We start from the raw sequence: 27289 nt of genomic DNA on the forward strand, positions 1-27289 counted from the left end.
CTTTTTTCCTTCCTCTTAGTTCCAAATGTAAATTGCATTTCCTTTCCTTTCCATTATTTCCTCCCCCTTTCCTTTCCTTGGTGCTAGGAATAGAACCCAGTACCTCACAAGTGCTAGGCAAGTGCTTTACTACCAAAGCCAGACCTCCCATTGCATTTTTTTTTCGAGATATTCTCACTATTTAGCCCAGACTGACATCTGATCCTCTGATGTAACTTGCAAGTGTTGATATTACAGTTATGCACAAAGCACGTCCATTCCACCTTACCAAAGTATGATTTAACATTTAATAAAATGTATTTAAGTGCAGTTTGATGAGTTTTGATAAATATGATAACCATCATCATAATAAAACTTTTCTTATCACCCCGGAAGATCCCTTCGCTCCCCTTCCCAGTCACTACAGTGGCAAAACCTGATTAATAAAACCTCTATACATGTATTAGACATTTTCTTAAGATGACTGTGGGAAAGTACTGGCCAATCAATTCATGGTCAGTTTGTCAAATGGTCTTGAGTCACACTGGGTGGGACACTAGTCCTGGCTTTGCCCAGTTCTCTCAAGGCAGTAAGGCAAAGGGGGAAAGAGTCAGAGACCTCCCAGACTAAAAGTTCTGTTTCCATTCATTATAAGCAGGCATTTTTTTTTTTTTGGTCGGTCATGGGGCTTGAACTCTGGGCCTGGGTGCTGTCCCTGCGCTCTTCAGCTCAAGGCGAGTGCTCTGCCGCTTGAGCTACAGTGCCACTTCTAGTTTTCTAGTGGTTTATTGGAGATAAGAGTCTCACGACTGGCTTTGAACCATGATCCTCAGATCTCAGCCTCCTGAGTAGCTAGGATTACAGACATGAGCCACCAGCGCCCAGCTTAAGCAAGCATCTTATAAACATAGGTAGAATGAAGAAAGAGCTAAAGAATCCCAAGTTCAAGGAGTAATAATGGCAGAATTACATCATTACTGTATCCACAGACTCACAATTTGAAGGTCATTGTAACAACAAAAAAAAATTCTTTCAGCAATTGCCCATTCTCTCTTCTCCAGTTCCTTTGGATAGGCATCCTGCAAGAATCCAGATTCCAACTTGTATATGGTAATGAAATGACTTGTCTTTCTTTTTTCTGCTGTTAAATACAAGGGACTTGATTACAACAGAAGTTGATATCTGATGGCTAGAAAATCAGCCATGTAGGTGAAGGAGAATAGAGGAAGAGGGAATAAGATGAAGGGAGCCAGGGTAGTGTGCTATGGGCCAAGGACGTCCAAGGGCTGATAGCGGAGTTTGTCATTGCTTGGCCTATTTTCAAGAGTTACTTGACCTGGCAGTGAGGGCTGCCTGAGCTGGCTATAGATGCAGGTCTAACCCAGGGCTTCCCTTTCTCTTTTTCTACCCCTGCCTTGTTGTAGGAAAATGTTATAGGAAGTCAACTGAAGCTTTTCTGTTTTGTTTTTTTTTGCCAGTCCTGGGACTTGAACTCAGAGCCTGGGCACTGTTCATAAGCTTCTTTTGTTTAAGGCTAGTACTCTACCACTTGAGACACAGTGCCACTTCCAGCTTTTGCTGTGTATGTGGTACTAAAGAATCGAACCCAGGGCTTCATGCATACTAGACAAGCATTCCACTAAGTTACATTTCCAGCCCCTGCATATACTTTTTTTTCCATATTTTATTTTATTTATTTAATTATTTTTTTCTGTTGGTTGTGGGGCCTGAACTCTGGGCCTGGGTTCTGTCCTGCAGCTCTTCAGCTCAAGGTAAGTGCTCTGCTGCTTTTTCTGCTTATGTGGTGTTAAGGAATTGAGCCCAAGGCCTCATTCATGCAAGGCAAGCACTCTACCACTGAGCCACCTTCCCAGCCCCTGCATATACTTTTTAAATGTAGGCCAAGAGGTCAGAATTTACACAGAAAACCAGGGTTTGTACAAATCTTGGTGCACAGGTCCAGGAGCACAATTTCTGGGTCACAGATTGGGCCTGTGTTCATCTTTAGAGGATATTGCCAGTTTTCAACAGGGTTTTACTACTTAGTTCTCCAAACTTCTATAACAGAATGCCTTACACTGAGTAATCTCTAAGCAGCAGCAGTTTATTGCTCATAGTTTTGGAGATTGGGAAATTCAGGGTGAAGGCACCAGCAAATTTAGCATCAGGTAAATGCCCCCCAGCTGCCTTTTGTGGTAGAAAGGGGAGAAGGGTCCCTCTAGCCTCACAGAGCAGGCGTCCCTTTCCGGACAGGGAAGTCTTCATTGAGTCATCTCCCAAAGGCCCACCTCCTAATGCCATTACCTTGGTGTTAGGTTTCAACATGAATTTAGGGGAGACACAAAATTTCACATTGTAATCTCAACATATATCCCTCCAAAATGTATGAGTTTTAGCTGGAGCAGTGGTTGAAGTAGTAGAGCACCAGCCAAGCAAGCAAGCCAAGTGAGTGGGAAGCGGAGTTCAAACCCTAATACCATATAAATGAATAGTGCTGTAGTCTCTGTATTAGTGCAAGCCTCCTACTTTCAACAGGTGCTTGTGGTTCATGCCTGTAATACTAGTTACTCAAGATCCTATCCTCTGGATCAAGACCATGGTTCAAAGTCAGTCCCAGGCAGAAAGTTAATGAAACACCCTCCCTCCCCCCAACACACATCTCAACAAATAGGTCTAGTAGTTTATACCTGTAATTCAAGCTATGAGGGAGGCATACATCAGAGAATCACAGTCCAAAGCCTGCCCCAAGCAAAAAGGCTAGAACCCTATATGCAGCAATTAAAAAGGAAAAAAGGCTGGAGGTGCAGCTAAAGTAATGGTACCCCTGCCTTCACACACATGGGTCCCTGAATTCAAACCACAGTATTTCACATCAAGTCTTCCAGACAGCAGAATTAGAAAAGTCCTCCATACTTCCTACACATCTGACCTGAGGTGACACCCACAGGGGATGGTTAGTGTGCTTGAAATCACATACACTAGGCCATACTCTGGGGCTACACACTGCATTTTTGTTGTTGTTGTTGTTGGTTATGGGGCTTGGAACTCTGGACCTGGGTGCTGTCCCTCAGCCCTTCAGTTCAAGTCTAGTACTCTACCACTTGAGCCACAGTGCCACTTCTGGCTTTTTCTGCTTATGTGGTGCTGAGGAATCAAACCTAGGGCCTCATGCATGCAAGGCAAGCACTCTACCACTGAGCCACCTTCCCAGCCCCACACTGCATTCTTTATTTGGGGGGGGGGGTGGTCAGTCATAGGGCTTGAACTCTGGGCCTGGGCGCTGTCCCTCAGCTCTTCAGCTCAAGGCGAGCACTATACCACTTGAACCACAGTGCCACTTCTGGTTTTCTGGTGGTTTATTGGAGATAAGAGTCTCACAGATTTTCCTGACTGGGCTGGCTTTGAACCTCGATCCTCAGATCTCAGCCTTGTCAGTAGCTAGGATTATAGGTGTGAGCCACCGGTGGCCAGCTCCCACACTGCATTCTTGAGAAACATTTTTTTCCAAAACTACCCTAGGAAGATAACACATTAAGAGTACCCATGCAGAATTGTTTACTGACTCAGCCAGTGTGGTACTCAAGAGCAGGGGGGAGCAGAGGAGCTGGTTATGAGCATAGGGGTGATAGGAAATGATACAGACAGCTTAGGAACAGACCATTCCCAGATACAGGGCACAGGTAAATGCCTTATGGGGTTTGGAGTATGGGTTGAAATTCAGAAGTAGAAATTCCAGGGGCTGGGAAGGTGGCTCAGTGGTAGAGCGCTTGCCTTGCAGGCTTGAGTCCCTGGGTTCGATTCCTCAGCACCACATATGCAGAAAAAAAAAAGCCAGAAGTGGTGCTGTGGCTCAAGTGGTAGAGTGCTAGCCTTGAGCTGAAGAGCTGAGGGACAGCGCCCAGGCCCAGAGTTCAGGCCCTACGACCGGACCCCCCCCCCAAAAAAAAGAAGTAGAAATTCCCTAGGGCAGTGCACAGGAAAGCTTCCCTGAACGATGACAACTTGGGAGGTAAGCCACAGTAAGCCCTTATATCTCCAACCTGAATGAAGATGGATCCTATGTTTACCCCTTGTCCAGCAAAAGCCATATGAAAAAAACCTACAAGTAAGTCAGTGTCCATGGCCCACACTGTAATCCTCAAGAGGCTGAGATGTGAGGATCATGGTTCAAAGGCAGCCTTGGCAGGAAAATCCGTGAGACTCTTGTGTGTGTGTATGTGTGTGTGTGTGTGTGTGTGTGTGTGTGTGTGTGAGAGAGAGAGAGAGAGAGAGAGAGAGAGTCTTGGTGCTTGAGTTCAGAGCCTGGACACTGTCCCTGAGCTTCTTTTGCTCAAGTCTAGCACTCTACCACTTAAGCCACAGCACTACACGCTTTTTCTGTTTCGTGGTACTAAGGAATTGAACCCAGGGTTTCATGCATGCTAGGCAAGCACTCTACCACTAAGCCACATTCCAAGCCCAATACTCTTATTTCCAATTAAAAACCAAAACACTGGAAGTAGAAGTTTGGCTCAAAAGGTGGAGTGCCAGCCTTGAGCAAAAAAAAAAAAAAAGCTAAGGGACAGCTTTCAGGCCCTGAGTTCAAGTCTCAGTGCCAACACACACACACATACACAGAAAGAACCCACAAGCACATGCCCAAAGTGGCCCACTGTGTCTCTGATATAAATGTCGCTGGAAGGTGGGGAGAATGTATTGGCCTCCATCCTGCACAACTGTCCTGCAGATGCACATCCCTCCCTAGCAATTCCCCAGGGCACAGGTATTACTGAGGGGCAAACAGGAGGGGAGACAGTGGATGGGGTCCAGATTTTCCTATAAAGGTATAGCAATGGGTTCAAACACCTTCCCATTCAATTGTGACTATAATGACATGCATCTAATCCTTAGTAAATGACAGGACTCATGGTAAATTTACACAGATAAACTCATTTAATCATCATGACAATGACAGGTACACACATACACACATGCACGCGTACACACACACACACACACACACACACACTTAGCAGTGAGAAAAATGAGGCACAGAATGGTTAATATCTTGCCTGGGATCACAGAGCCAGTGAGAGGTGGATGAGGATGCAGGCAAAGCTGCCTCCTGCAGAGCGCACTCTTATGTGCTCTGACTCTCAAGCTGTCAGCTTGACCAGGCTGGGCAGGAGGGAGGAAAGAGAAACATTCCTCCTCTGGGCAAGGCACTTGGCAAACACCTTCATACTTCAACCTCAAAAGAACCCAGTGAAGAATTAGCTAGAGTTTCACACCCACATCTGGACATCTGCTCAGGCCAGCCCAGAAATGAAGACCTTTGTCTGGGTTCTGTGCACTACTAGGTGTCCCTCCCCAACCAAAGGAAACCAAGGCGAAGGGACATCAGAAGGGTGCGAGAGGAGAGCCAGGGTGTGAGGAGGCTGGAGGAACATCCAGAAGTCTTCCTGGCACCAGGAAGAAGCAGCTGCCTCTTCCCTCCTTCGGGTCTGCTAGGGTATCCAAAGCAGTTGGCCCACCCTGGAGACCAGTCACATCACTGCTCCCCCAACTCCAGTGCTAAGGCACCAGACTGGACAGCAAGGTGGGAATAGGTCTTGTGGGGTTCCCCTTACTCAGCACACTTGTTCCATGGCCACTGGGGACCTGAGCAAGGGATGAGACCTGGTTGGGTGGCAACTCAGAAGCACCCAGGGTGACAACCCACACTGCCAGGTGAACAGGTCTGAAAGCACCAGGGAAAACCCAAAGGCCTGGAAAGCCAAAGGTGGTGAGGGACATGCACATGGTGTGAGCTAAGACCCATCTACTGGCAGGATTCAGTGGAGCCTCCCATCAGACCCCTGGACCTTGAGCTCCCCCTTGGTTCAGCCCGTGCCCACCCAGCCAGGAGAAAGAGCTCTGGGGAACAAAGCAGGTGAGTGGCACCACGTGGGCTTGAGACTGAGGCTTCACTGGGGCAGGCGCCTCTTCACAGCCAGAAACACAGCCAGAACTGTCACCACAACCCCGGCTACTCCAAGCCACATAGCCCAGGAATCAGTCCCCACACAGTGTACTTCCTCTTCCGGAGGTTGTGGGATAGCTGGCTGCTCCAGCCTCCCTGCCTGGAGGTCAATGCTGGGATCCTTGTTTATGTTCAGCCTAAAAGACACATACTCATCCTCCTCTGGGCCGCGACCAGGCTGTGGCCCGTGATTGGATTCTGAGCCCAGGGAGCTGCTGGGGCTGATGGCGAGGTCCTCAGAGCAGCTCAGGGAGCTGCTGGGGCTGATGGCGAGGTCCTCAGAGCATCCTGAGAACGGCTGGTCCAGCTGGGACAGCAGCACACCCGGCTTGCTCACCTCTGACCCTAAGCTTCTGTCTGGGCAGAGTGAACTGGCTCCAAAGGCAGCTGTGGGTGCTGACGCCTCTGGAGTCCCCTGAGGGGGAAAAAGAAAACAAGAATGCCAGAAGGAGTTAGGGATGGCAGAGAGACAAAGTCAGGTTGGGTAGTCCATTCCCAAGCCAGAGCATAAACTCATAGCTCAACTCATCAGTTCCCAGCCCATAATGCTCCTGAGACCATGACCTTAGAAACCTAACCCATTGGTGGAAGAAGAGGAAACCAAGATCCTATAGCACATCATTGGTGGCCCCTCCAGGGAAGCTCTGTCACTCTCAGTGGTCTATGAGCTCACCTCTTCTGGGGAATCCTTGCTAGGCCTGGAGCCTATGGACTTGGTTCCTCCAGCAGCAGTGGGAACAGATGTAAGGCCCCAGAGGTGGTGGCTATGGGACCTGTTGGGTCCAAGCAGTTGCTCTGGGCTGCCTGGCCTAAAACTTCTGTCTATGAAGCCTGGGCATGGCAGGATAGCCAGGCATCCTGGTAGTGAAGAACAAGGCACTGAGGCACTTGGGACACCATGCACCAACCCTCACTGCTTCTTCCTCTGTGAAACACTGTTGTTTTGTTGAACTGAGGGCTCTAAGCTCCAAAGGACCAGAGGAGGTGGCCCCATGCCCGACCATCCTAAGGGTCCACACTTAGGAGCTCTCATGACTGTTGTCTCTCCTGGAGGGCAGGGGGTGTGATCCAGGGGAGGCTGCTTCTCAGTTGTCCCTACATACTCAAGAAGAACCCAGGAAGCCAAGTGTTGGTAGCTCACGCCTATAATCCTAGCTTCTCTGCAGGCTGAGATCTGAAGGTAGCAGTTCAGAGGCAGCCTAGGCAGGAAAGTATGTGAGATGCTTATCTCCAATTAATAATCAAACATTCAGAAGTGGAGCTGTGGCTCAAATGGTAGAGCACCAGCCTTGAGAGAAAAAGTTCAAGGACCATGCCTAGGCCCCAGTACCAGCCTTCCCCCAAAAGGAAAAGCCCATGGATTTTTCCCATTCTGGAGACAGTATATAGACAGGAATGGGTCCAAGAACAGGCTCCAGAAGGCCAGCTCTCACACCAGGAGAAAGAATTCAGTCACTGCTAGGTAGAGTGAGGACTCACCTTGGCTCTGTTGTTGCTCTTGTTTGAGGGCCCAATGCTAGCAGGCACTTTGGGTAGTGTTGTGCCGGCACGTGTTGGGTTGATGGGCAACTTGGATGGTGCTGGATGGGTGAGCATATTAGGGGGCATTGCACCAGGGGTCTTTGAGCTGGTGGGCAACTTGGAAGGCCCTGTACTGGCAGATGTTGGGGTAGAAGGCACTTTGGAAGCCATGGTGTTCACAGGCATCTGGGTGGTAGGAGGAGGCACTGGGTTGGTAGTCACAGAGTTGCCAGGTACCTCTGCATCACTAGCTCCCTTTGTAGAAGCCAAGCCAGAAGTCAAGGAAAGGGAGGGGTTGCCAGCAGATGGAGCTGACCCTGCAGGCCCAGGCAAGCGACTTGCCCTGGCACGGGCCAGGGGCTGAAAGGAGACAGTTGGAGACACAGGCCCACGAGTTGGTATGGGACTGGTGGCAGTACCTGCAGGTAGTAAAACAAAAGAGGAATATTTTACCCTCAGGGTTGGAAAAAAAAAAGGTCCCTCTACCCCAGGTCACATTGTCTCTACTGCATCTAGGCCTCGGGATCTCCCGTCTATGAAGTCAATTCCAAAGCCCCTTTGGTCATTGCTTTGGGGCCTAAAGATTCAACAGTTCCCCTAGGTTCTTGACCTGTAGCCCCAAGTCTCTCCTGTACAAGAGTGAAATAGTCTCTCCCTCCTTCTAACTTCACCTAAGGGCTTGGAGATCATTATGAAGTATTCTCGCCTCTTATCCCACCCCAGGGTACTTACTCGCACTTCTCTCATTTCTGTTTTTCCTCTTTAGTCTGGTAAAATACTGGGCCCCTAACTACTGCCCAAGGCTCCCTGCTACCCCATTCCCTGGCAGGAGCAATCCTAGACCAGGCCAAGGGATAGCAAAATAGTTCAATCAAAACCTCTTAAACCAGGCTGGGAAGGTGGCTCAGTGGTACAGCGCTTGCCTTGCATGCCTGAGGCCCTGGGTTCGATTGCTTAGCACCACATAAGCAAAAAGAAAAAAGCCGGAAGTGGTGCTATGGCTCAAGTGGTAGAGTGCTAGCCTTGAGCTGAAGAGCTGAGGGACAGCACCCAGGTCCCAGAGTTCAGGCCCCATGACCGGACCCAAAATAATAATAATAATAATAATAATAATATACCTCTTAAACCAGTTAAATAGTACCAATGGCTGGCTAGCCCCCAGAGTAAGGAAAAAGGCACTCCTGGGAGGAGGGCCTGACCTGGAGGAAGCAGCAAGTGAGAGCCCATGAAAGGAATGGCATCAGGAGTCTCCCAGACCCTTAAGAATGAAAATACCAGGCCCTGAGGCAGACAAAGATCAGAGTGAAGTCTGATGGTTCCAACCTTAAGTCTAACACCAGAGAAAGTTCATGATGGCAACTGGGTCCATAAAGGTATTAAGATCAAAGTGCCAGCTGGGTGCCAGTGACTCACACCTGTGAACCCTAGCTATTCAGGAGGCTGAGATCTGAGGATCTCAGTTGGAAGCCAGACTAGGCAGGAAAGTCCATGAGACTCTTACATCCAGTTAACCCCAAAAAGCCAGAAGTGGAGCTGTGGCTCAAGTGGTAGAGTGCTAACCTTTAGCACAAAAGCTCAGGGACAGTGCCTAGGCCCTAGGTTCAAACCTTTTTATCTCCAAATTCTAAAAGGTGTTTTACGACAAGCACACATTTCATCACAAAGCACAAATACATACTGGGAATCATTTGGGAGTGGCAGGAGTAAGACACTAAGAATGCTTCTCCCAACTTTTAATTGTTCATGTGTCAGGCCACTGAAGGCTGACCAAGTATCTGTGTCAGGTGGAACATATTTCCTAACCTGAGAGATCAAGGTGAACAGTGTATACTCAGTCCTGACGGGGGATACATAGGCCCAGTGTGCAGTCCCAGTCCATGGCTGATAAAGACCACACTTCCTCTGGGGACTGAGCCACTTGAATGGTTTGCTGGGAAATAGAGACCCATTTGGGACAGCACAGTGATGGAGGGCTCCCCTACTAACAGCTGTGCTGTCCTCTGTCCTCCCGGCCCTGGCCAATTCCTACAAGGTCCTTTCATCACAGTGCCGAAAACGGCTTTGATTCTCTTCCCTACCCATACTGTTGCAATGAACAGCAATACACACCTATACAACAAGCCAGACTCTCTGTGATGACTTTGCCAGTCTTTGCATCTAAGAATGGAAGTTTCTCCATTTCTTGGAGCTGAGCTAGCCTTAAAACTTGTATGGACTCACAGATTAGGAATAGAGGGCAGCTCATGTGCATGTGCTCCGTGCCCCCCCCCATCCCCCAATGAAGAAGAGGTAGAAGCAGATTATGTGTATTTGCTGATGACTTCATAAAAGGAAATCCAGCCAAGACCAAAACTGTTCAACTGCATCAGTCATGTGTTAAATCATGGTTGTTGTTTGTTTGTTTGTTTTGCCAGTCCTGGGGCTTGAATTCAGGGCCTGCCCATTGTCTCTGAGCTGCTAGTACTCTACCACTTGAGCCTCAGCGCCACTTCCAGCTTTTTCTGTCAAGCATACTACCATTGAGCCACATTCCCAGCCCCATGGTTGCATTTTTTTAACTCTTTATTACAAAACAAGTAATATACTTTCCTAAGAAACTCTCTGTACATCCTTTAGTCCTGCCTTGTTTTCTGTCCTAAGAAGGCTAAGGGGTAACTCTAATCCTCTGAATTAGAGAGCTGAGAGTCCTCAAACATCCCATTTCATGCATACCTGCTGTGTGAGTGCTGCTCAGTTCTGGGGCCTGGTCCTGATGTCTGCTGGAGGCCACAGGATTGAGGACCGGCAAGTTAGATGACGGTCCACTGGAGGAGCCACTGGAATTCCTCTGGATGGCCCCAGATTCATGGGCCTGCTCTGAACTCTGCAAGAGAGGAAATATGAATAAGGTAATTCCTTCTCCCAAAAGCTAGCAAAGGGCAGCTGGTGTTCCTGGAGCATCTCCTACAGTCCTCAGTCCACACACTGCCAGTGACTATATGTGATCTTGCAACTACCTCAGTAAAAACGAGGGGTCACTCAGCGGCACATCACTGGCCCAGCTTGCACAGAGCCTGGGGTTCAATTCCCAGCACTTTATAAAGAATGGAACACAAAATCAAACAAACCCACAAACCAACCATGGGGTCCCTATCTACCTGTGTGGCTTGTGGGGAGGTCTTCCTGTCTGTGAACACTGCATAGAATCCAGAATCCTTTCTTCAGGGGCTTCTGCACAGACCTTGTGACCTCAGGTCCACAGGACCTGTGTCTGCAGGACACCCCGTGGTCCACCCATCACATCTCGGTAGAAAACTGGTTAGCTTCCCCCACACTTCACTGCTGATAACTACAGCTCCTTGCCCTATCCACCCTGACCTCCCACACCCACCAATCAGATCACTCCCAGGCTCCTCCAACTGACTTGACATGTCAGATGATCACTGCCAAGACCTTCAAACTCTGGCCTCCTAGCTGGCTGGCAACAGAGTGTTCCCCAACACTCTGTCACCATGGGCCTGGAGCAGCTTCCTGTTGAGATAGCCCTGATATGTTGAGGGGAGAAGAGAACTTCTGGAAGGCTAGGTAAACAGAAGTGCACAGATCAGAACACAAAAGCAGGCAGACCAAGGTCAGACCTCTCCTGGGGATTTTGGCGGCTGGGTGTCCTGGACAGGCATGGGGTAACCTGCCTCCCCTCGGTAGCCATTGTGGGGTCTGCTGTGGGCTGTAGCAGATTCAGAGGCTCCTGAAATCTTGGCAGGAACTGCTGGGTCCTCTGGTGGGGCCGGAGAGTGGGCCGGGGCTCCTAGAGGACAAAGATACCAAGATAGGAAGAAGGAATCAGGAGACTGGAGGTATGGCTTAAATGGTGTTTGCCTAATAAGTGCAAGGCCCTGAGTTCAAACTGTAGTACCACCAAGAAAGAAAATGGTGTTATGTCCTGATGACAAAAAAGGCTAAGGTGCAGGCCTGGGATGGTGGCTCAGTGGTAGAGCGCTTGCCTTGCACGCATGAGGCCCTGGGTTCGATTCCTCAGCACCACATAAGCAGAAAAAGCTGGAAGCGGCACTATGATTCAAGTGGTAGAACGCTAGTCTTGAGCTGAAGAGATGAGGGACAGCACCCAGGCCCAGAGTTCAGACCCCACAACCGACAAATAAACAAACAAACCAAACGCTAAGGTGCTTTGGGATCCTCATGTCCCCCTTCATAACTCCAAAGGCTGACTTGATGTGATACACATCTCAGCATTGACAAGCATCACTGGGGTAGGCAAGAGGGAGGAGACAGGAGTATTATGGAGGAAAGGAAAGATGTCAAGGGTGGCCTGATCAGTCTTTCTGTACCCAAATGGTGTTAGTGGTTACTCCTTCTCTGTCCCCAGACTTTCTCCTCCTCATGCTGTCACCCCCAAATGACCCCTTCCACCACCCACTAGAGCTCTCCCACAGCTATTTGTACTCAAAAGACCACTATTATCCCAGGCCTCATACCTATAATCCTAAGCACTCAGAAGACTGAGATGCAGAGAATTGTGGTTAAAGGCCAGTCCAGGCAGAAAAGTCTGTAAGACTTCATCTCTAAAATAACCAGCTAAAAAGGAGGACTGCAGGTTTGGCTTGAGTAGCAACAAGGCAGTAGAGCAAGCAAGCGAAACGACCATGATCGTGAGTCTGAGTTCATGCACAATCTTCACAAGTAAAAGAGACCAGCTAGGAAAGAAAAGAGGGAGGGAGAAAAGAAAGGAGCAAAAGGCAAATGTGTGGTAACCCACAGCTGTAAATTTGACAGGGATCGAAGGAAGGCCTCTGTTATGAACTGTAAATAGGGCTGCTTGACTTTTTCTTCCTATGTCTCTTCTCAGGCCCCATCCACCAAATCCCCTCTGATCACTGGCAGGGACATTAAAAGGAATGAAGGAGTAACTAGGCAGCTGGGAAAGAGGTGGAGACAAGGGTGTTCTCAGGGAAAAGCAGGGGGAAGAGAAACAAAGGAGAGAGAGATGGTAAGCCAGTGAGCAGAGGAGGAAAGGACAGGAGAGGACATAAGGAAATGTGGGAAGCAAACACCACAGCTACAGAAATAACAAGGGATCCCTGGCTGAGCACTGAGCCCCAACTAAGCATACAAAAGTCCTCCATGACAGACACTGCCATCAGCCCCATTTTGCAAAGAAGACTGAGGCCCGAAGAAATTAAGGAACTTGGCCAAATCGATACCAACCAGGATCCAATCGAGCTATTCTTTGCTCAGGAATTCTGGGAAAATAAGGATAAGAGAAGGTAGGAGGTACAGGGGTGGGGAGAGTAGGGGGGGCCAGGGCAAGAAGCTCACCTCGAGGCAAGTAGCTATGGTAGACACTGGCCACTTGTCCAGCAAGCACAGACAGTTCACAGGCGTTCAATGCCCCAATGAAGAAGTCCACCCAGCCAGTCCGCCGCTGAAGGCTATTGAAGAGTTCCCAGAGTGTGTCCCGGTTCCCCAGACGCGCATAGGAGGCCCGCAGGCGATCCTGGAAGACAGCACAGCAGCCCTGCTCAAGCCAACTGCCCTACCCCCCTCACTTCTTCCCTACTTACAAGAGGGCTACAGCCCCAAGAGGCAACCATGTGACATGGTCCAGCTCAGATCAAGGCCAGGGTATAGTCCCAGTGGGTAGAAGAAAGCACAGCACAGCTGCAATCAGTAAGAGCAGCTGCCTAGAAACAGACTCTGTACCAGGCTCTCCCTGCTTAAAGCTTTGCATCAACTATCCTACTCAGTGCTTTCATTACTCTTGCTTTCTGGATGAGGAAACTAAAGCTTTAAAGTAACAGGAATCCTGGGTAGGAATCCATAGCCTTGGATTTAGATGACCCCTAAAAAAAGAGAATAAGGTTTGTTTGAGTTAGTAGCTCATGCCTATAATCCTAGCTATTCAGAAAGATGAGATCTGAAGATCCTAGTTTCAATCCAGTGGGAAAGTGAGACTCTTATCTCCAACTAACCAAAAACAACAACAAAAACAAAACAAGTAGAGGTGTGGCTCAAGTAGTAGAGTGCCAGCCTTGATGAAAAAAGTTAAATGTGACTGCAAAATCTTGTACCTGAGGTACAAGGTCCTGAGTTCAAACCTCGAAAGAAAGAAAAGGAAGGAAGGAAGGAATGAAGGAAGAAAGGAAGGAAGGAGGGAGGGAGGGAGGGAGGGAAGGAAGGAAGGAAGGAAGGAAGGAAGGAAGGAAGGAAGGAAGGAAGGAAGGAAGACAGGGCTGGGAAGGTGGCTCAATGGTAGAGCACTTGCCTTGCATGCATGAGGTCCCGGGTTTGATTCCTCAGCACCACATACTCAGAAAAAGCCGGAAGTGGCACTGTGGCTCAAGTGGTAGCGTGCTAGCCTTGAGCCGAAGAGCTGAGGGACAACAACCAGGCCCAGAGTTCAGGCCTCGAGGACTGGGAAGGTGGCTCAGTAGTAGAGCGCTTGCCTGGCATGCATGAGGCCCTGGATTCGATTCCTCAGCACCACATAAGCAAACAGAAAAAAGCCAGAAGTGGCACTGTGGCTCAAGCGGTAGAGCGCTAGCCTTGAGCTGAAGAGCTGAGGGACAGAGCCCAGGCCCAGAGTTCAGGCTCCATTACCGGACCCCCCCCCAAAAAAAAAAAACAGAGTTCAGGTCTCACAATGGACCAAAAAAAAAGAAAAGAAAAGAAAGACAGAAAGACAGACAGACAGAAAGAGAGAGGGAGGGAGGGAAAGAGAAAGAGAGAAAGAGAGAAAGAAAGGGAGGGAGGGAGGGAGGGAGGGAGGGAGGGAGGGAGAGGAGAGAGAGAGAGAAAGAAAGAAAGAAAGAAAGAAAGAAAGAAAGAAAGAAAGAAAGAAAGAAAGAAAGAAAGAAAGGAAGGAAGGAAGGAAGGAAGGAAGGAAGGAAAGGAAGGAAGGAAGGAAAGGAGGAGGGGAGAAGAGAGGAGAGGGGAGGGGAGGGGAGGGGAAGGGAGGGGAGGGGAGAAGGTATAATTCCCAGCAACAAACAGATGAAAGAAGACAAAGGTGAAACAAGGAGTTGAGAGCACTGAGCAGATTCTGGGAAGATAGCAGTTGCAGAGAGAGAGAGAGAGAGAGAGAGAGAGAGAGAGAGAGAGAGAGAGAGAGTATTCAGATTCCCACACACAAAAAAAACACACAAGCAATCAGACACAGCAAAAATGAAAATTCACAGAAACTAAGTTGGGCTTGTTGGACCATAAGGAGGAGGAGGAGGAGGAGAAGACCCCACCAACAGAAAGCAAAGTACAAGGTATCCCACCAAACACCCCAATACGAGGTAGAACCAAACCTCACAGGACCCAGACCTGCATTGCAAATGGTATCTATGTGGGAGGATAAACAGGAAGCATTGGCACTTTCTTTTCTTGTATGTGTGTGTGTGTGTGTGTGTCTGTGTCTGTGTCTGTGTCTGTGCGTGCAAGCACACACATGCTGGTACTGGGGCTTGAATTCAGGGCCAGTGTGCTGTCCCTTAGCTTTTTGGCTCAAGGCTGACACTCTACCACTTGAGCCACAGCTCCACTTCTGGATTTTTGGTGGTTAATGGAGATAAGAATCTCACAGACGGGGCTGGGAAGGTGGCTCAGTGGTAGAGCGCTTGCCTTGCATGCATGAGGCTCTGGGTTCGATTCCTCAGCACCACATAAGCAAAAAGGAAAAAAAGCCAGAAGTGGCGCTATGGCTCAAGTGGTAGAGCGCTAGCCTTGAGCTGAAGAGCTGAAGGACAGAACCCAGGCCCAGAGTTCAGGCCCCACGACCGGAACCAAAATAATAATAATAATAATAATAATAATCTCACAGACTCTTCCAACTATGATCTTCAAATCTCAGCCTCCTGAGTAGCTAGGATTACAGGCATGAGCTATCAGGACCCAGCCAATGGCATTCTTGAGACACCTGAGGACAGATGTCTTTGGGGTTGCAAAAGAGGCCACAGATACCTGAAAGGAACACAGGGATCCTATCTGAGAACAACTAAAACTGGGGAATGGAGGTTGTCACTTCACTGATCAGTGCGCAGGGCATCCCAAAGCAAATCCTGACACAGAGAGACATTGCTCTGAGTGCTCAAATTTGAGCCCCAGAGCTCCCTGACGGGACAGAGTTTCACAATGAGGAAAATAGAATTTAAAAAATCAGCCAAGTGCTGGTAGCTCACATCTGTAGTCCTAACTACTCATGGGGCTGAGATCTAAGGACCGAGGTTCAAAGCCACAGAAAAGTTTGTGAGACTCTTACCTTCAATTAACCACCAGAAAACTGGAAGTGGCACTCTGGCTCAAAGTAGTAGAGCACTAGCCTTAAGCAAAAAAGCTCAGGGACAGCATCCAGGCCCCGAGTTCAAGCTCCATTACTGACCAAAAAAATAAATAAAAAATAAAAAATAATTAAGATGAAGAAAAGAAGACTGAAAAACAATAGTTAAAAGGAACCAGAGCCAGTAAAGAAGCTAGTGTCATACTTTAGTACTACCCAAATACAACACAAGAGGGGGCGGTTGAGGCTAGAAAAGCCATCCTGAACCACACTTGGTCCTACTTAGAAAAGCAGCAAGAACAAGAAGGAAGATGCAAGAGAAAAAAAGAGAGGAGGGGATTGGTCTTGGCCTAGGTAAAGAACTAGATTGAGGGGCTGGGAAGGTGGCTCAGTGGTAGAGCGCTTGCCTTGCATGCATGAGGCCCTAGGGTCAATTCCTCAGCACCACATAAGCAAAAAGAAAAAAGCCGGAGGTGGTGCTGTGGCTCAAGAGGTAGAGCGTTAGCCTTGAGCTGAAGAACCGAGGGATAGCGCCCAGACCCAGAGTTCAGGCCCCACAACAGGACCCCCTCTCCCCCCCAAAAAAAAAAAAAACTAGGATGAGGTTAAACTTGGAATCCCACAGTTCAGCATCTGTCACTTCTGCTCACCTGATCGCTGGCTGTAAGGCAGGGCAGGTAGGGCAGAATCTCCAGAACATCCACCCGGCAAAAACTGCTGTGATTACGGCAGATATACTTATAAGTCTTCTCTTCAGCAAAGGTCATGGCTGCTCAGCTTCTGAACAGAGGGTTCTCTAGCCCTGGGAAGTGTGGATGTACTGAGAGAAAAAGACTGGAAGAAAAGACATTATACACGGTAACAGGGCTGGAAATAAAGTTGGACGAAGGCAATTCTTACATTTTAGGACTCTTTGGGATTTTCCTTTTAATTTTTCTTCTTCTTCCTTTTTCTTTAGGGCCTCATGTTCACACTCAAGTTTGTTTCTTGTTTTTTTTTTTTCTTCCTCTTGGCTAGTACTCATCAATTAAGCCATGCCTCCAGCCTGGCTTTTTGTGGTTAACTGGAGATAAGAGTCTCACGAACTGGGGCTGGGAAGGTGACTCAGTGGTAGAGCACTTGCCTTGCATGCATGAGGCCCTGGGTTTGATTCCTCAGCACCACATAAGCAAAAAGGAAAAAAAGCCAGAAGTGGCGCTGTGGCTCAAGTGGTAGAGCACTAACCTTGAGCTGAAGAGCTGAGGGACAGCACCCAGGCCCAGAGTTCAGGCCCCATGACCGGACACAAAAAAAAAAAAGAGTCTCACGAACTTTTATACCCAGGATGGCTTCAAATCTCCATCCTCAGATCTCTACCTCCTGAGTAACTTGGATTACAGGTGTGAGCTATCAGCACCTAGCTAATCTTTAGTTTGATCAATGCAAAATAAAAGGGCTGAAGGTGTGGCTCAGCAGTAGAGAGACACCTATTAGTGTTGCTGCTTTGAGGTATACTAAAACCAAGGGGAAAGAAAGTCCAACATAATAATAACAGAGTCATCACATTGTATAGATGAAAAAATGAAGTATGAAGAAATTAAAGGGAGCTGTGTGCTGGTGGCTCACACCTATAATCCTAGCTACTCAGGAAGCTGAGCTCTGAGGATCAAAGCTCAAAGCCAGCCTGGGCAGGAAAAGTCCAAGACATTCTTATCTCCAATTAACCACTAGAAAACTGGAAGTGGCATTATGTCTCAAAGTGTTAGAGCACTAACCTTGAGCAGAAGAGCTCAGGAACGGAATCCAGCATCCCTACAACTGATCCAATTTTTTTTAAGTACCAAAAGAAGGCCAAGCAAGAATGCAAGGCCCTGAGTTCAAACCCTACCACCTGCATTATATACATATGTGTATATATATATATATATATATATATATATATACACACACACACACATATATATATATACAGACACACGCATATATATGTATGGACGTATACATTTATATACACACGTATATATACACATATGACTTACTAGTCACCAAAGAAGCAAAGAACTGACTTCTTTAGGATCAATTTTTTTCCAGAGCACAACTGCAGGCGCAGTACTAAAACTTGTTATATATGTGTATTCTCAAGAGGGAGACTGAGTTTCACTGCTCTGAGGCCACTCTGTGACTCAGGGCAAGTTACCAACCTTTTCCAGGTTTTCCTTCAAATGGCTCAAGGAGCTTATTTTGACAGTAACTCAGACAGACAAGCTTAAAATTTTCTAGAGCACCTCAAATACAAGCAAGCATTATTTACATAGCACTTACCACTGTTTGCCATTATCGATTCATTTGTTTGCTTGCTTTTTATATTTGCCTTCCCCATAGGGGAGTGCAGCCAGGACTAAGGGAGACAAAGTCTATGTTATCATCCAATTTATAGTCTACTGAGCTGGGACGGACAACAGATCAATAGACACCTACTGAAATAAGAATTCCTGAAAGTAACATAAGTTATAATGAAAATAAAGAAGGACAATGAGCAGATCTTCCAGAGAAAGATATAACTCTTAAACTGGGGTGGTCAGGGGCATCCTCCCTATCCCCCCCAAACTGGTGACAATTGAATTGAGCTTTCTCAGCTGTCTGAAAATTGGCATCTTGGGCAGCAAGCATAGTAAATGCAAGTCTTAATATGGGAACCACTTTGGCACATTTGAAGAATAAAAAGCAGGCCACTAAAAAGGGTTAGAAAGTGAAAGCAGCAAGGTCAAAGCTGACAGAATCTACACACACTGATGACACACACCTATAATCCTAGCTAATTAAGAGGTTGAGATCTGGAGCAGCACAGTTTCACCAGACTAAGTAGATAAGTCTACAAGTTTCCATCTCAAAATAACCAGCAAAATGCCAGGCTAGTCTTGCTCCATCCATAAGCAAGCTAAAGTAAAATACTCAAACACTGAGTTCAAATCCCAGAACAGGCAAAAAAAAAAAAAAAAGAGTTGGCAAGGGATACTCATGTAGAGAAGGACTTAGGATTTTATATGGGGTAAAATGGAACCACTGGATGGTTCAAACAGAAAAAGGAGATCTGATTAAAGATCTTTTTGGTGATTGTGAGGAAAAACATGATGGGACTAGAGTGGGACCAGGAGGATGAGGAAGGAGGCCACAGGAAGGGAGATGAAAATGGATACATCCAGGATAGTACCATTGAGGTGGTGAGGCAGTGGCTAGATTTCCTAGTGTTTCACGGAGGTGGGAGATGAGGGAGAAAGGAAAACCCAGCATTTGTCTTTGGATTCTGGGTGCAAGGAAGGTACCATTTACAGGCTAGGGAGGCTAGAGAGGAGCTATGGTGAAGAGGAAGGTCCAGAGGTCCATTCTGAACAAGCAAAAGCTTACCATGCTGTTAGACTTCAAGGGCACTGTGGGGAAGAGAAGTAGGCAGGAGTACAGGGCCAGATGGGTGTCGTGGTAAGACCTCTGGGAGACAGCACTTCAAGCGAGCAAGGCCCATGGCTGCTGCAGGTGCCAACTCCTCTCCACATGGGAAATGGGACATCAATCCTGCCTCGTGGCCTTACAAACCCTCTCTTCATGACTCAAATTGCCAAGTACAGGTGCCACATTGCTGGTAGGGGTAAGTGCTAGTAACAGAACGGTCAGAAAATCAGGGAAGTAAGTAGGGTACTGGTGGCTCACACCTATAATGCTGGCTACTCAAGAGGCTAAGATCTGAGGATTGAGTTTGAATCCAGCCTAGAAAGAAAAGTCTATGACTTCTTCCCCCCCCCCCCCCCCCGTCCTGGGGCTTAAACACAGAGCCTGGGCTCTGTCCCTGAGCCTCTCTGTGCTCAAGGCTCTACCATTTGAGCCACAGCACTGCTTCTGGCTTTTTCCAAGTAGTGGCTCACACCTGTAATCCTAGCTACTCAGGAGGCTGAGATCTGAGGATCACAGTTCAAAGCCACCCCAAGCAGGAAACTCCGTGAGACTCTTATCTCCAACTAACCACCAGAAAATCAGAAGTGACACTGTGGCTCAAGGGGTAGAGCATTTGTCTTGAGCTGAAAAGTTCAGGGACAGCGCCCAGACCCAGAGTTCAAGTCGCAAAATTAACAAAAAAAAAAAAAAAAAAAAGAGTCCCACAGACTTTCCTGCCCAGGCTGGCTTTAAACCATGATCCTCAGATCTCAGCCTCCTGAGTAGCTAGGATTACAGACGTGAGTCACTGGCACCCGGCTTGTCTATGACACTTATCTTCAGTTAACTACCAAAAAGCTGGAAGTGGAAGTATGGCTCAAGTGGTAGATATCAGCCTTGAAAAGGAAAAACTAAAAACAAAAAACAACTAAGGGACAGTGCCCAGGCCCTGAGTTCAAACCCTAGTTCATTCTCTCTCTCTCTCTCTCTCTCTCTCTCTCTCTCTCTCTCTCTCTCTCTCTCTCTCTCTCTCTCTCTCTCTCTCTCTCTCTCTCTCTTTCTTTTTTTTGGGGGGTCCGGTCGAGGGCCTGAACTCTGGGCCTGGGCCCTGTCCCTCAGCTCTTCAGCTCAAGGCTAATGCTCTACCACTTGAGCCACAGTGCCACTTCCGGCTTTTTTTTTCGGCTTATGTGGTGCTGAGGAATCGAACCCAGGGCCTCATGCATGCAAGGCAAGCGCTCTACCACTGAGCCATCTTCCCAGCCTCTCTCTCGCTCTCTTTCTTTTTTTTTTTCTCTCTCTCTCATACACACACACACACAAATAATTAATAATAATAATAATATTTTTGCCGGTCCTGGGACCTGAACTCTGGATCCTGTCCCTCAGCTCTTCAGCTCAAGTGCTCTACCACTTGAGCCACAGTACCACTTCTGGTTTTTTCTGCTTATGTGGGGCTGAGGAATCAAACCCAGGGCCTTACGCATGCAAGGCAAGCACTCTACCACTGAGCCACCTTCCCAGCCCCAATAATAATAATTTTAAAAAACAAGGAAAGTAGCCAGAGGAGTCTTCTGAGATAGTCTTCAGGAGATAAAGAACCGCTGTGAAGGTGAATAGACCTCTTCTTCCCTTTTCATAGTACCTAAGAAGGTGTCAGGAGGGATGTTGGCTGGGCACTCATCTACAGCCTTAAGGCACAGATGAAGGGGAGATGACCCCCCACCCAAAAACGGAAAGGAAGCGCACATCTGTTCACATTTATTGAGGGCATCCTACATTCCTTCACTTAATCTTGATACGATATCAGAAGAGGGCAAGGGATACCAAGTCACACAGCTGGCCAGAGGTTCATGCAGGATTTGAATCTAAGATGTGATGCATCATTGCAACTGGCCTTGGATATTACAAGGAACAAAAGCCCCTGCAGCTTGGGCCACACAGCCCTTGGTCTTCATGCCGGGGAGGGGCCAAGCTAAATTCACCTTGAGTGAATGGGATCACCGAATAAGGACGTCCTTGGGAGTATGCAACATCTAATCCCTTCTCTTCGCAGAATGGAATATTTTCATACAGGGCAGACAACTTTAGCCCTGCCCTCATTATCACTGCCTAGTTCCCAGGTGGCTTGATTGTCTTCCAAGATGTTTTGGAAACTTCGCAGTATCCAGACAACGTCCTTCTCACTTTGTTACATTTCATCCTCTCCAGGCACCTCCTGTCGATTTCGGCTTAAGGAACGTGCATAGTGTTCCCGATGTTGAAATGTCTCCAGAGTTTTGGACCTGATTGTCCCAGAGCCTCCGAGCCGAGCGGCAGAAAGCAACGCCCACCCTCCCGAAGGACAGACAGACAAGACAGGCCTCACGGCCTCGGATCTGCTTTCTGGGCGGAACCCGGGTCCGCCGAGGGCAAGAAGGCTGTTCAGCGCAGGTGTCTGTCACCAGGGAGAACCGTCTGGACCCAGAACCCAGAGCCGCAGCCCCGGACTCCAGGCGGGACTCCAGGCGGGCCGCCACAGGTCGGCGCACCCGGGCTCCGCCTCGCCTGGGGTCACCCTGGGCCTTCAGGGGCGGGAGGAACTCCATGCGTCTCCTTCCGGCCCAACCTTTCCCGAGAACCCAGGCAGACGCCTAGGCCATCTCCAACTCTCCCCGGATCGGGACGGGGCGCGCCGAGCCCTCGATGGCCCCCAACCCTTGGGCAGCAAGACTCCCTCCCCAAGCCCCATGCGCTCTAGTCCGCTCCCGGAAGCTCCGCACGCCCTGGACTCCGTGCCCCTGTGCGGACCCCGCGTCCCCTCGGGCTCCTGCCGCAGCAGCCCTCCTCCCCGAAAGGACTTCGGTGCACACTGAACCCCGAGGCCCCTGCGCCCTCAGGTCGAACTTACCTGGAGTAGACCCTGCAACCAGCTGACCGCAGCTGACCGCACCGAACCCTCCCCGGAGGTTGGAGCGGGGGCGGGGCCAAGGCCCGCGCGGCCATTGGCCAGGCGGTGGGGCGGGGCTTCGCGGGCACGCCTGATTGGCTGTGTGCCGCCGGGTAGGCACCCGGGTTGTGTTCTTCGAAGGTCTCTCAGCTGGGCCACGGTGGCAGACTCAGTTTCCTGCAAAGGATGCAAAGTCCCTATTCTGTTTCTTCCCTTATTCGTCTGCAGCCACTCCCAAGGGAAATCCAGGCTTCAGCTAGAAACTGGGAGGGCGGCCTGCCTCGAAGTCATTGGCAGTCTTGGAATTCTGTCCCCACCTCCCCAAGTGAAGCAAGTCCCCCTTGCTCCAGCCAGGCGTCCTTAGGAGGGTGGGTCCTCATGTTGCTCGTTGCTGCGTGCTCAGAACTCGCACACAGTGCTCAGTATATTTTGGGTGACCGGCACTGGCTGACAGGGTTGTGAGCACCTAACCAGTTGACCCGCGGTGGGCCTGTGGGAGCAGGATGGGCTGACAAGAGACATCAGGATCATTGGGGATTGCACAGGGACACCAAGCGTAGCCAGTCCATTAAATATATTCTCAATAATCAGATGAAATAGGTTTATCATTCCTGTTTTAAAGAGAAATTATAAGATTATGGGAGCCAGGTGCCGGTGGCGCATGCCTGTAATCCTAGCTACTCAGGAGGCTGAGATGAGGTTCACGGTTCAAAGCCAGCCTGGGCAGGAAAGTCTGTGAGAATCCAATTAACCACTAGAAAACCTGAAATGGCGCTGTGGCTCAAAGTGTTAAAGCACTAGCCTTGAGTTGAAGAGCTTATAGGCCAGTGCCCAAGCCCCACAACCGACACACAGACACACACACACACACACACAAAATATTTTGGGAAATGTATGACAGTTTACTAAAGTTAAAAATAGATTCCAAGGCTGGAAATGTGGAGAGTGGTAGAATGCTTGCCTAGCATGAAGTCGTGGATTCAATTCCTCAGCACCACATATACAGAAAAGTTTGGAAGTAGCCCTGTGGCTCAAGTATTAGAGGGCTAACCTTGAGCAAAAGAAGCTCGGGGACAGTGCCTAGGCCCTGAGTTCAAGCTGCAGGAATAGATACCAATCATATGACCCAGCAATTCCACTTCTGGGTGTATCTACTGAGATACACCCAGATACACCTTAAGTAATGTTCTGGTCATTTTATTCATAATAGGCTGATGATTTTATTTATAATTCAAGTGTCCATCAGTAAAAAGAATGAAGAGCAGGGCAACAGTGGCTCACGCCTGTAATCCTAGCTACTCAGGAGGCTGAGATCTGAGGATCATGGTTCAAAGCCAGCCCAGGCAGGAAAGTCTGTGAGACTCTTATCTCCTATAAACCACTAGAAAACTGGAAGTGGTGCTGTGGCTCAAGTGGTAGAGCGCTCACCTTGAGCTGAAGAGCGCAAGGACAGCACCCAAGCCCAGAGTTCAAGCCCCACCACCAGAAAAAAAAATACATGCTCTGGTTCCAGTCCTGTAAGTCCCAGCAAAAGGTAAACTATGGTACATAACTACTATTGGCTACTTCTGGGGGAATGTAGACTGGGTGAGGACAGAAAGGCACACCCTCTGTGGGTGGTGGAAATGTTCAATTGCTTGATGTGCACACTGGGCACACAAGTTTGAACACATGAAAAATTCATTCATACTACACTTACAGTTGTCACATTTTTCTTCAGCTTCTCTTTTCTTTTCTTTTTTGGCCAGTCCCGGGGTTTGAACTTTGGGCTTGAGCACTGTCCCTGAGTTTCTTTAGCTCAAGGCTAGTACTCTACCACTTCTGCCTTTGATCCACTTCTGCCTTTTTTGGTGGTTAGTTGTAGATAAGAGTCTCACAGACTTTATTGCCTGGGCTGGATTGGAACTGCAATCCTTAGATCTCAGCCGCCAGGGTACCTAGCCACCGGTGCCCAGCTTTCAGTTTTTCTAAAAAGAAACACAAATGAAACTTGGCAGAGAAACTTGACAAATACCTACGGACCTAACTAGAAAGTCTGTGCTTCCAAACTGAATTGTTGGAAGATGTTGGGCCACTTTTCAGTGAGAGTCTATTACTGTTCTTGGTAGCTCTCAGGATATTTTGCAACCATTAGTGTTTACACACTGTTCTAAATAGAATCCCTGCTGTTAACAAAAGCCAGCTCTACCTTGTTTAACTAAGAGTGAGTAAGTGCTCATTAGTTTAAAAATCAATCCTGTCTGCAACCCACCCCAGGGAGGCTTGACTCCAGTAGCCTAATCTAATTCTTGCAACAATAACATTGTGTGAGGTCCTGCTTCCAAATGTGGCTGTCACCTCTGTGTGTTTGCTGGACCTTGAAGGGCATTAAAACAATCCAGCTTCCTGGCATAAGTGGTTGCCAGTCACCTGTTCACAGCTTTAAAAAAAAATCTAGGCAAGGAAGGACACAGTATCATGCCTATGACAGTCAGGAAAAAGCATCAACAAATTCAAAATAAGATGCATTTAGGGGCTGGGAAGGTGGCTCAGTGGTAGAGCGCTTGCCTTGCATGCATGAGGCCCTGGGTTCAATTCCTCAGCACCACATAAGCAAAAAGAAAAAAGCTGGAAGTGGCGCTGTGGCTCAAGTGGTAGAGTGCTAGCCTTGAGCTGAAGAGCTGAGGGACAGTTCCCAGGCCCAGAGTTCAGGCCCCACGACCGAACCCCCCCCCCCAAAAAAAGAGGCATTTAGCAGCTCTCCTATCCAATGCAGTAGCTGTAAGCTACATATACCTATTTTAACTAGAATTAAATAGAATTTAAAAGTCAGTTTTTAGCCAAGCATTGGTGGCTCACACCTGTAATTCTAGCTACTCAGAAAGCTGAGATCTGAGGACTGCAGTTCAAAACCAGCCTGGGCAGACAAATCTGACTCTTACTGCCAATTCATCACCAAAAATCAGGGGCTGTGGCTCAAATAGCAGTGTCAGCCTTGAGAGAAAAAGCTAAGGGACAGCGTCTAGGCCCTGATTTCAAGCTCCAGAACTGGCACAATAAACAAATAAACAACAGTTCCTGGTTCCCACTAGTTACATTTCACATGGGAAACTCATCAGGCCACCAGCTGTCATGTTGGACAGCCCAAATACAGAGCCTTTCTATTGCCCTAGAAAATTATCTTGGACAGCTCTGATATACAGAATAACTCTTCAAAATTGTCATGGTATTGAGAGACAGAGAGAGACTACTACAGAGTAAAGGAGACTACAGTGCCAGGCCAGCTGGGTGTAGTGTGAGACCCTGGATCATAAAGCAGAAAAGGGACATTAGAAGGATGAATGGTGAAATCTGGGTAAGGATTTTGATTAATTAATAATATTTTATTGGTGTTTATGTTCTGGTTTGGATCATTGTTCTGGAGTTTTAGTATATGTATGTATTTGTGTTATTTTTGTAACTTCATTCTAAGTCTAAAATAATTCCAAAATTCTAAAGCAAAATAAATTATCTTTTGATGGTATTACTTCATCTCTCACTGTTTATTGCAGTCACCCTAATTCATGGGTACTATTCATTGAACTCACAAGTTGAGCTTACCCCAGACAGGCCCAAGTTCCCAGGCCAGCATCCCTGGCTGATGATTCAGCAATTGCCAGCTCACATTTCTCCCCAGAGAGCAGAAGTTAGGACCTTAGAAAAGGCCATGCTGTCATGGTCCAGGCCTGCAGGGAGCTCTTTCAGACTGAGAAACAGAACTTAAAATATAACTATTAAATAATTGCTTGATAAACAAATATCAAAGTGGTGTTTAAAGTCTGTATAATCTATCATCATGGGAAAATAGCATACGTTTCTTTGCGTGACCAAATCCCAGATTCCAATACCACTTTCATTTGTGCCTGATACTGAAAAAGACATTACAAAAACTTAGGAAGTGGTAACAGATATGCATATTGCCTACGTTGTGGTGTGATTTCATGGATATATACATATCAAATCTCAGTAAGTCATATGCTTTCAGTATAGGTAGTACTAGGTAAATAAAGAATCCAGTTAACAAGCCAGGCAGTAGTAGCTCAACCTGTAATACTAGCTACCCAGGAGGCTGTGATCTGAGGATTGAAATTCAAAGCTAGTCAGGGTTTAAAAGTCCAAGAGAGGGGCTGAGAAGGTGGCTCAGTGGTACAGAGTGGTAGAGTGCTTTCCTTAGCACCACATAAACAGAAAAAGCTGGAAGTGGTGCTGTCGTTCAAGTGGTAGAGTGCTAGTCTTGAGCTGAAGAGCGGAGGGACAGCACCCAGGCCCAGAGTTCAAGCTCCATGACTGACCAAAAAAAAAAAAAAAAAAAGTCCAAGAGACTATCTCCAATTAACCAGCATAGCTCAAGTTGTAGGGTAGCAGCCTTGAGCTGAAAAGGCCAAGCAAAAGCACAAGGTCCTGAGTTCAAGCTCCAGTACCAGCACACACACACACACACACACACACACACACATACACACACACACACACACACACACACACACTCCTTCCATTGAATGTGCCCTTACAGCAGGCTCACTGTGTATTTCTTTAATGACCTTCATAAAGCTGTAAATAGCTAGGTGACATTGTCTCATGCCTATAATCCTAGGTACTCAGGAGGATGAGATCTGAGGATTGCGGTTCAAAGCCAGCCTAGGCAGGAAAGTTCATGAGACTCTTATCTCCAATTAACCACCAGAAAATAGAAGTGAAGCTGTGGCTCAAATGGTAGAGTGCTTGCCGTGAACTGAAGAGTTCAGGGACACTGCCCACGTCCAGAGTTCAAGCCCCAGGACATACAAAAAAAAAAATTAATTAAAAAAATAAAGTGCCAGACACCAATGGCTCATGTCTATAATCCTAGCTATACTCAGGAGGTTGAGATCTGAGGATGGAGGTTCAAAGCCATCCCTGGCACTAAAGTCTGTGAGATTCTTATCTCTAATAGACCACTCAGAAAACCGGAAGTGGTGCTGTGGCTCAAGTAGTAGAGCACTATCCTTGAGCTGAAGAGCTGAAGGACAGCACCCAGGCCCAGAGTTGAAGCTACATGACTGACAAAAATAAATAAATAAAATAAATCTGGAGCTGTGAATGTGGCTTAGTGGTAGAGTACTCTCCCAAGATGCACGAAGCCAGGGTTTGATTCCTCAGTTCCACAGAAACAGAAAAAGCCAGAAGAGCTAGCCTT

At 47.9% G+C, this 27289-nt stretch overlaps 1 protein-coding gene across 2 annotated transcripts; it reads right to left on the bottom strand.

Moving 5' to 3' along the window:
- Window positions 1-4888: 4888 nt before the first annotated feature.
- Mavs (mitochondrial antiviral signaling protein) lies at window positions 4889-22122 on the bottom strand. 2 transcript variants are annotated; one of them, XM_070006846.1, is made up of 8 exons: window positions 22057-22104; window positions 19146-19390; window positions 16412-16595; window positions 12818-12995; window positions 11119-11288; window positions 10214-10364; window positions 7460-7920; window positions 4889-6395 (listed from the first exon to the last, which is right to left on the bottom strand). In XM_070006846.1, exons 3-8 carry the CDS (start codon window positions 16526-16528, stop codon window positions 5925-5927), a joined length of 1548 nt encoding a protein of 515 aa, XP_069862947.1. In that variant the 5' UTR covers window positions 16529-16595; window positions 19146-19390; window positions 22057-22104; the 3' UTR covers window positions 4889-5924. The 2 variants fall into 2 exon arrangements, with proteins under 2 accessions (XP_069862947.1, XP_069862946.1); XM_070006845.1 differs by lacking the exon at window positions 19146-19390 and having other exon boundaries at window positions 22057-22122.
- Window positions 22123-27289: the final 5167 nt, after the last annotated feature.

Source organism: Dipodomys merriami, unplaced genomic scaffold, assembly GCF_024711535.1.
Source record: "Dipodomys merriami isolate MVZ:Mamm:240054 unplaced genomic scaffold, mDipMer1.0.p SCAF_7, whole genome shotgun sequence".
In the NCBI taxonomy this organism is placed as follows: domain Eukaryota; kingdom Metazoa; phylum Chordata; class Mammalia; order Rodentia; family Heteromyidae; genus Dipodomys; species Dipodomys merriami.

Bases quoted from the DNA above. Each gene is read 5' to 3' on its own strand.
- Mavs (XM_070006845.1), bottom strand. From the start codon at position 16,528: ATGACCTTTGCTGAAGAGAAGACTTATAAGTATATCTGCCGTAATCAC. The intron at 10,365-11,118 runs GTCTGACCTTGG...CCTCTCTTGCAG, and splicing joins CGCCAAAATCCCCAGGAGAG to AGTTCAGAGCAGGCCCATGA. The intron at 7,921-10,213 runs GTATGCATGAAA...TACTACCTGCAG, and splicing joins GAGCAGCACTCACACAGCAG to GTACTGCCACCAGTCCCATA.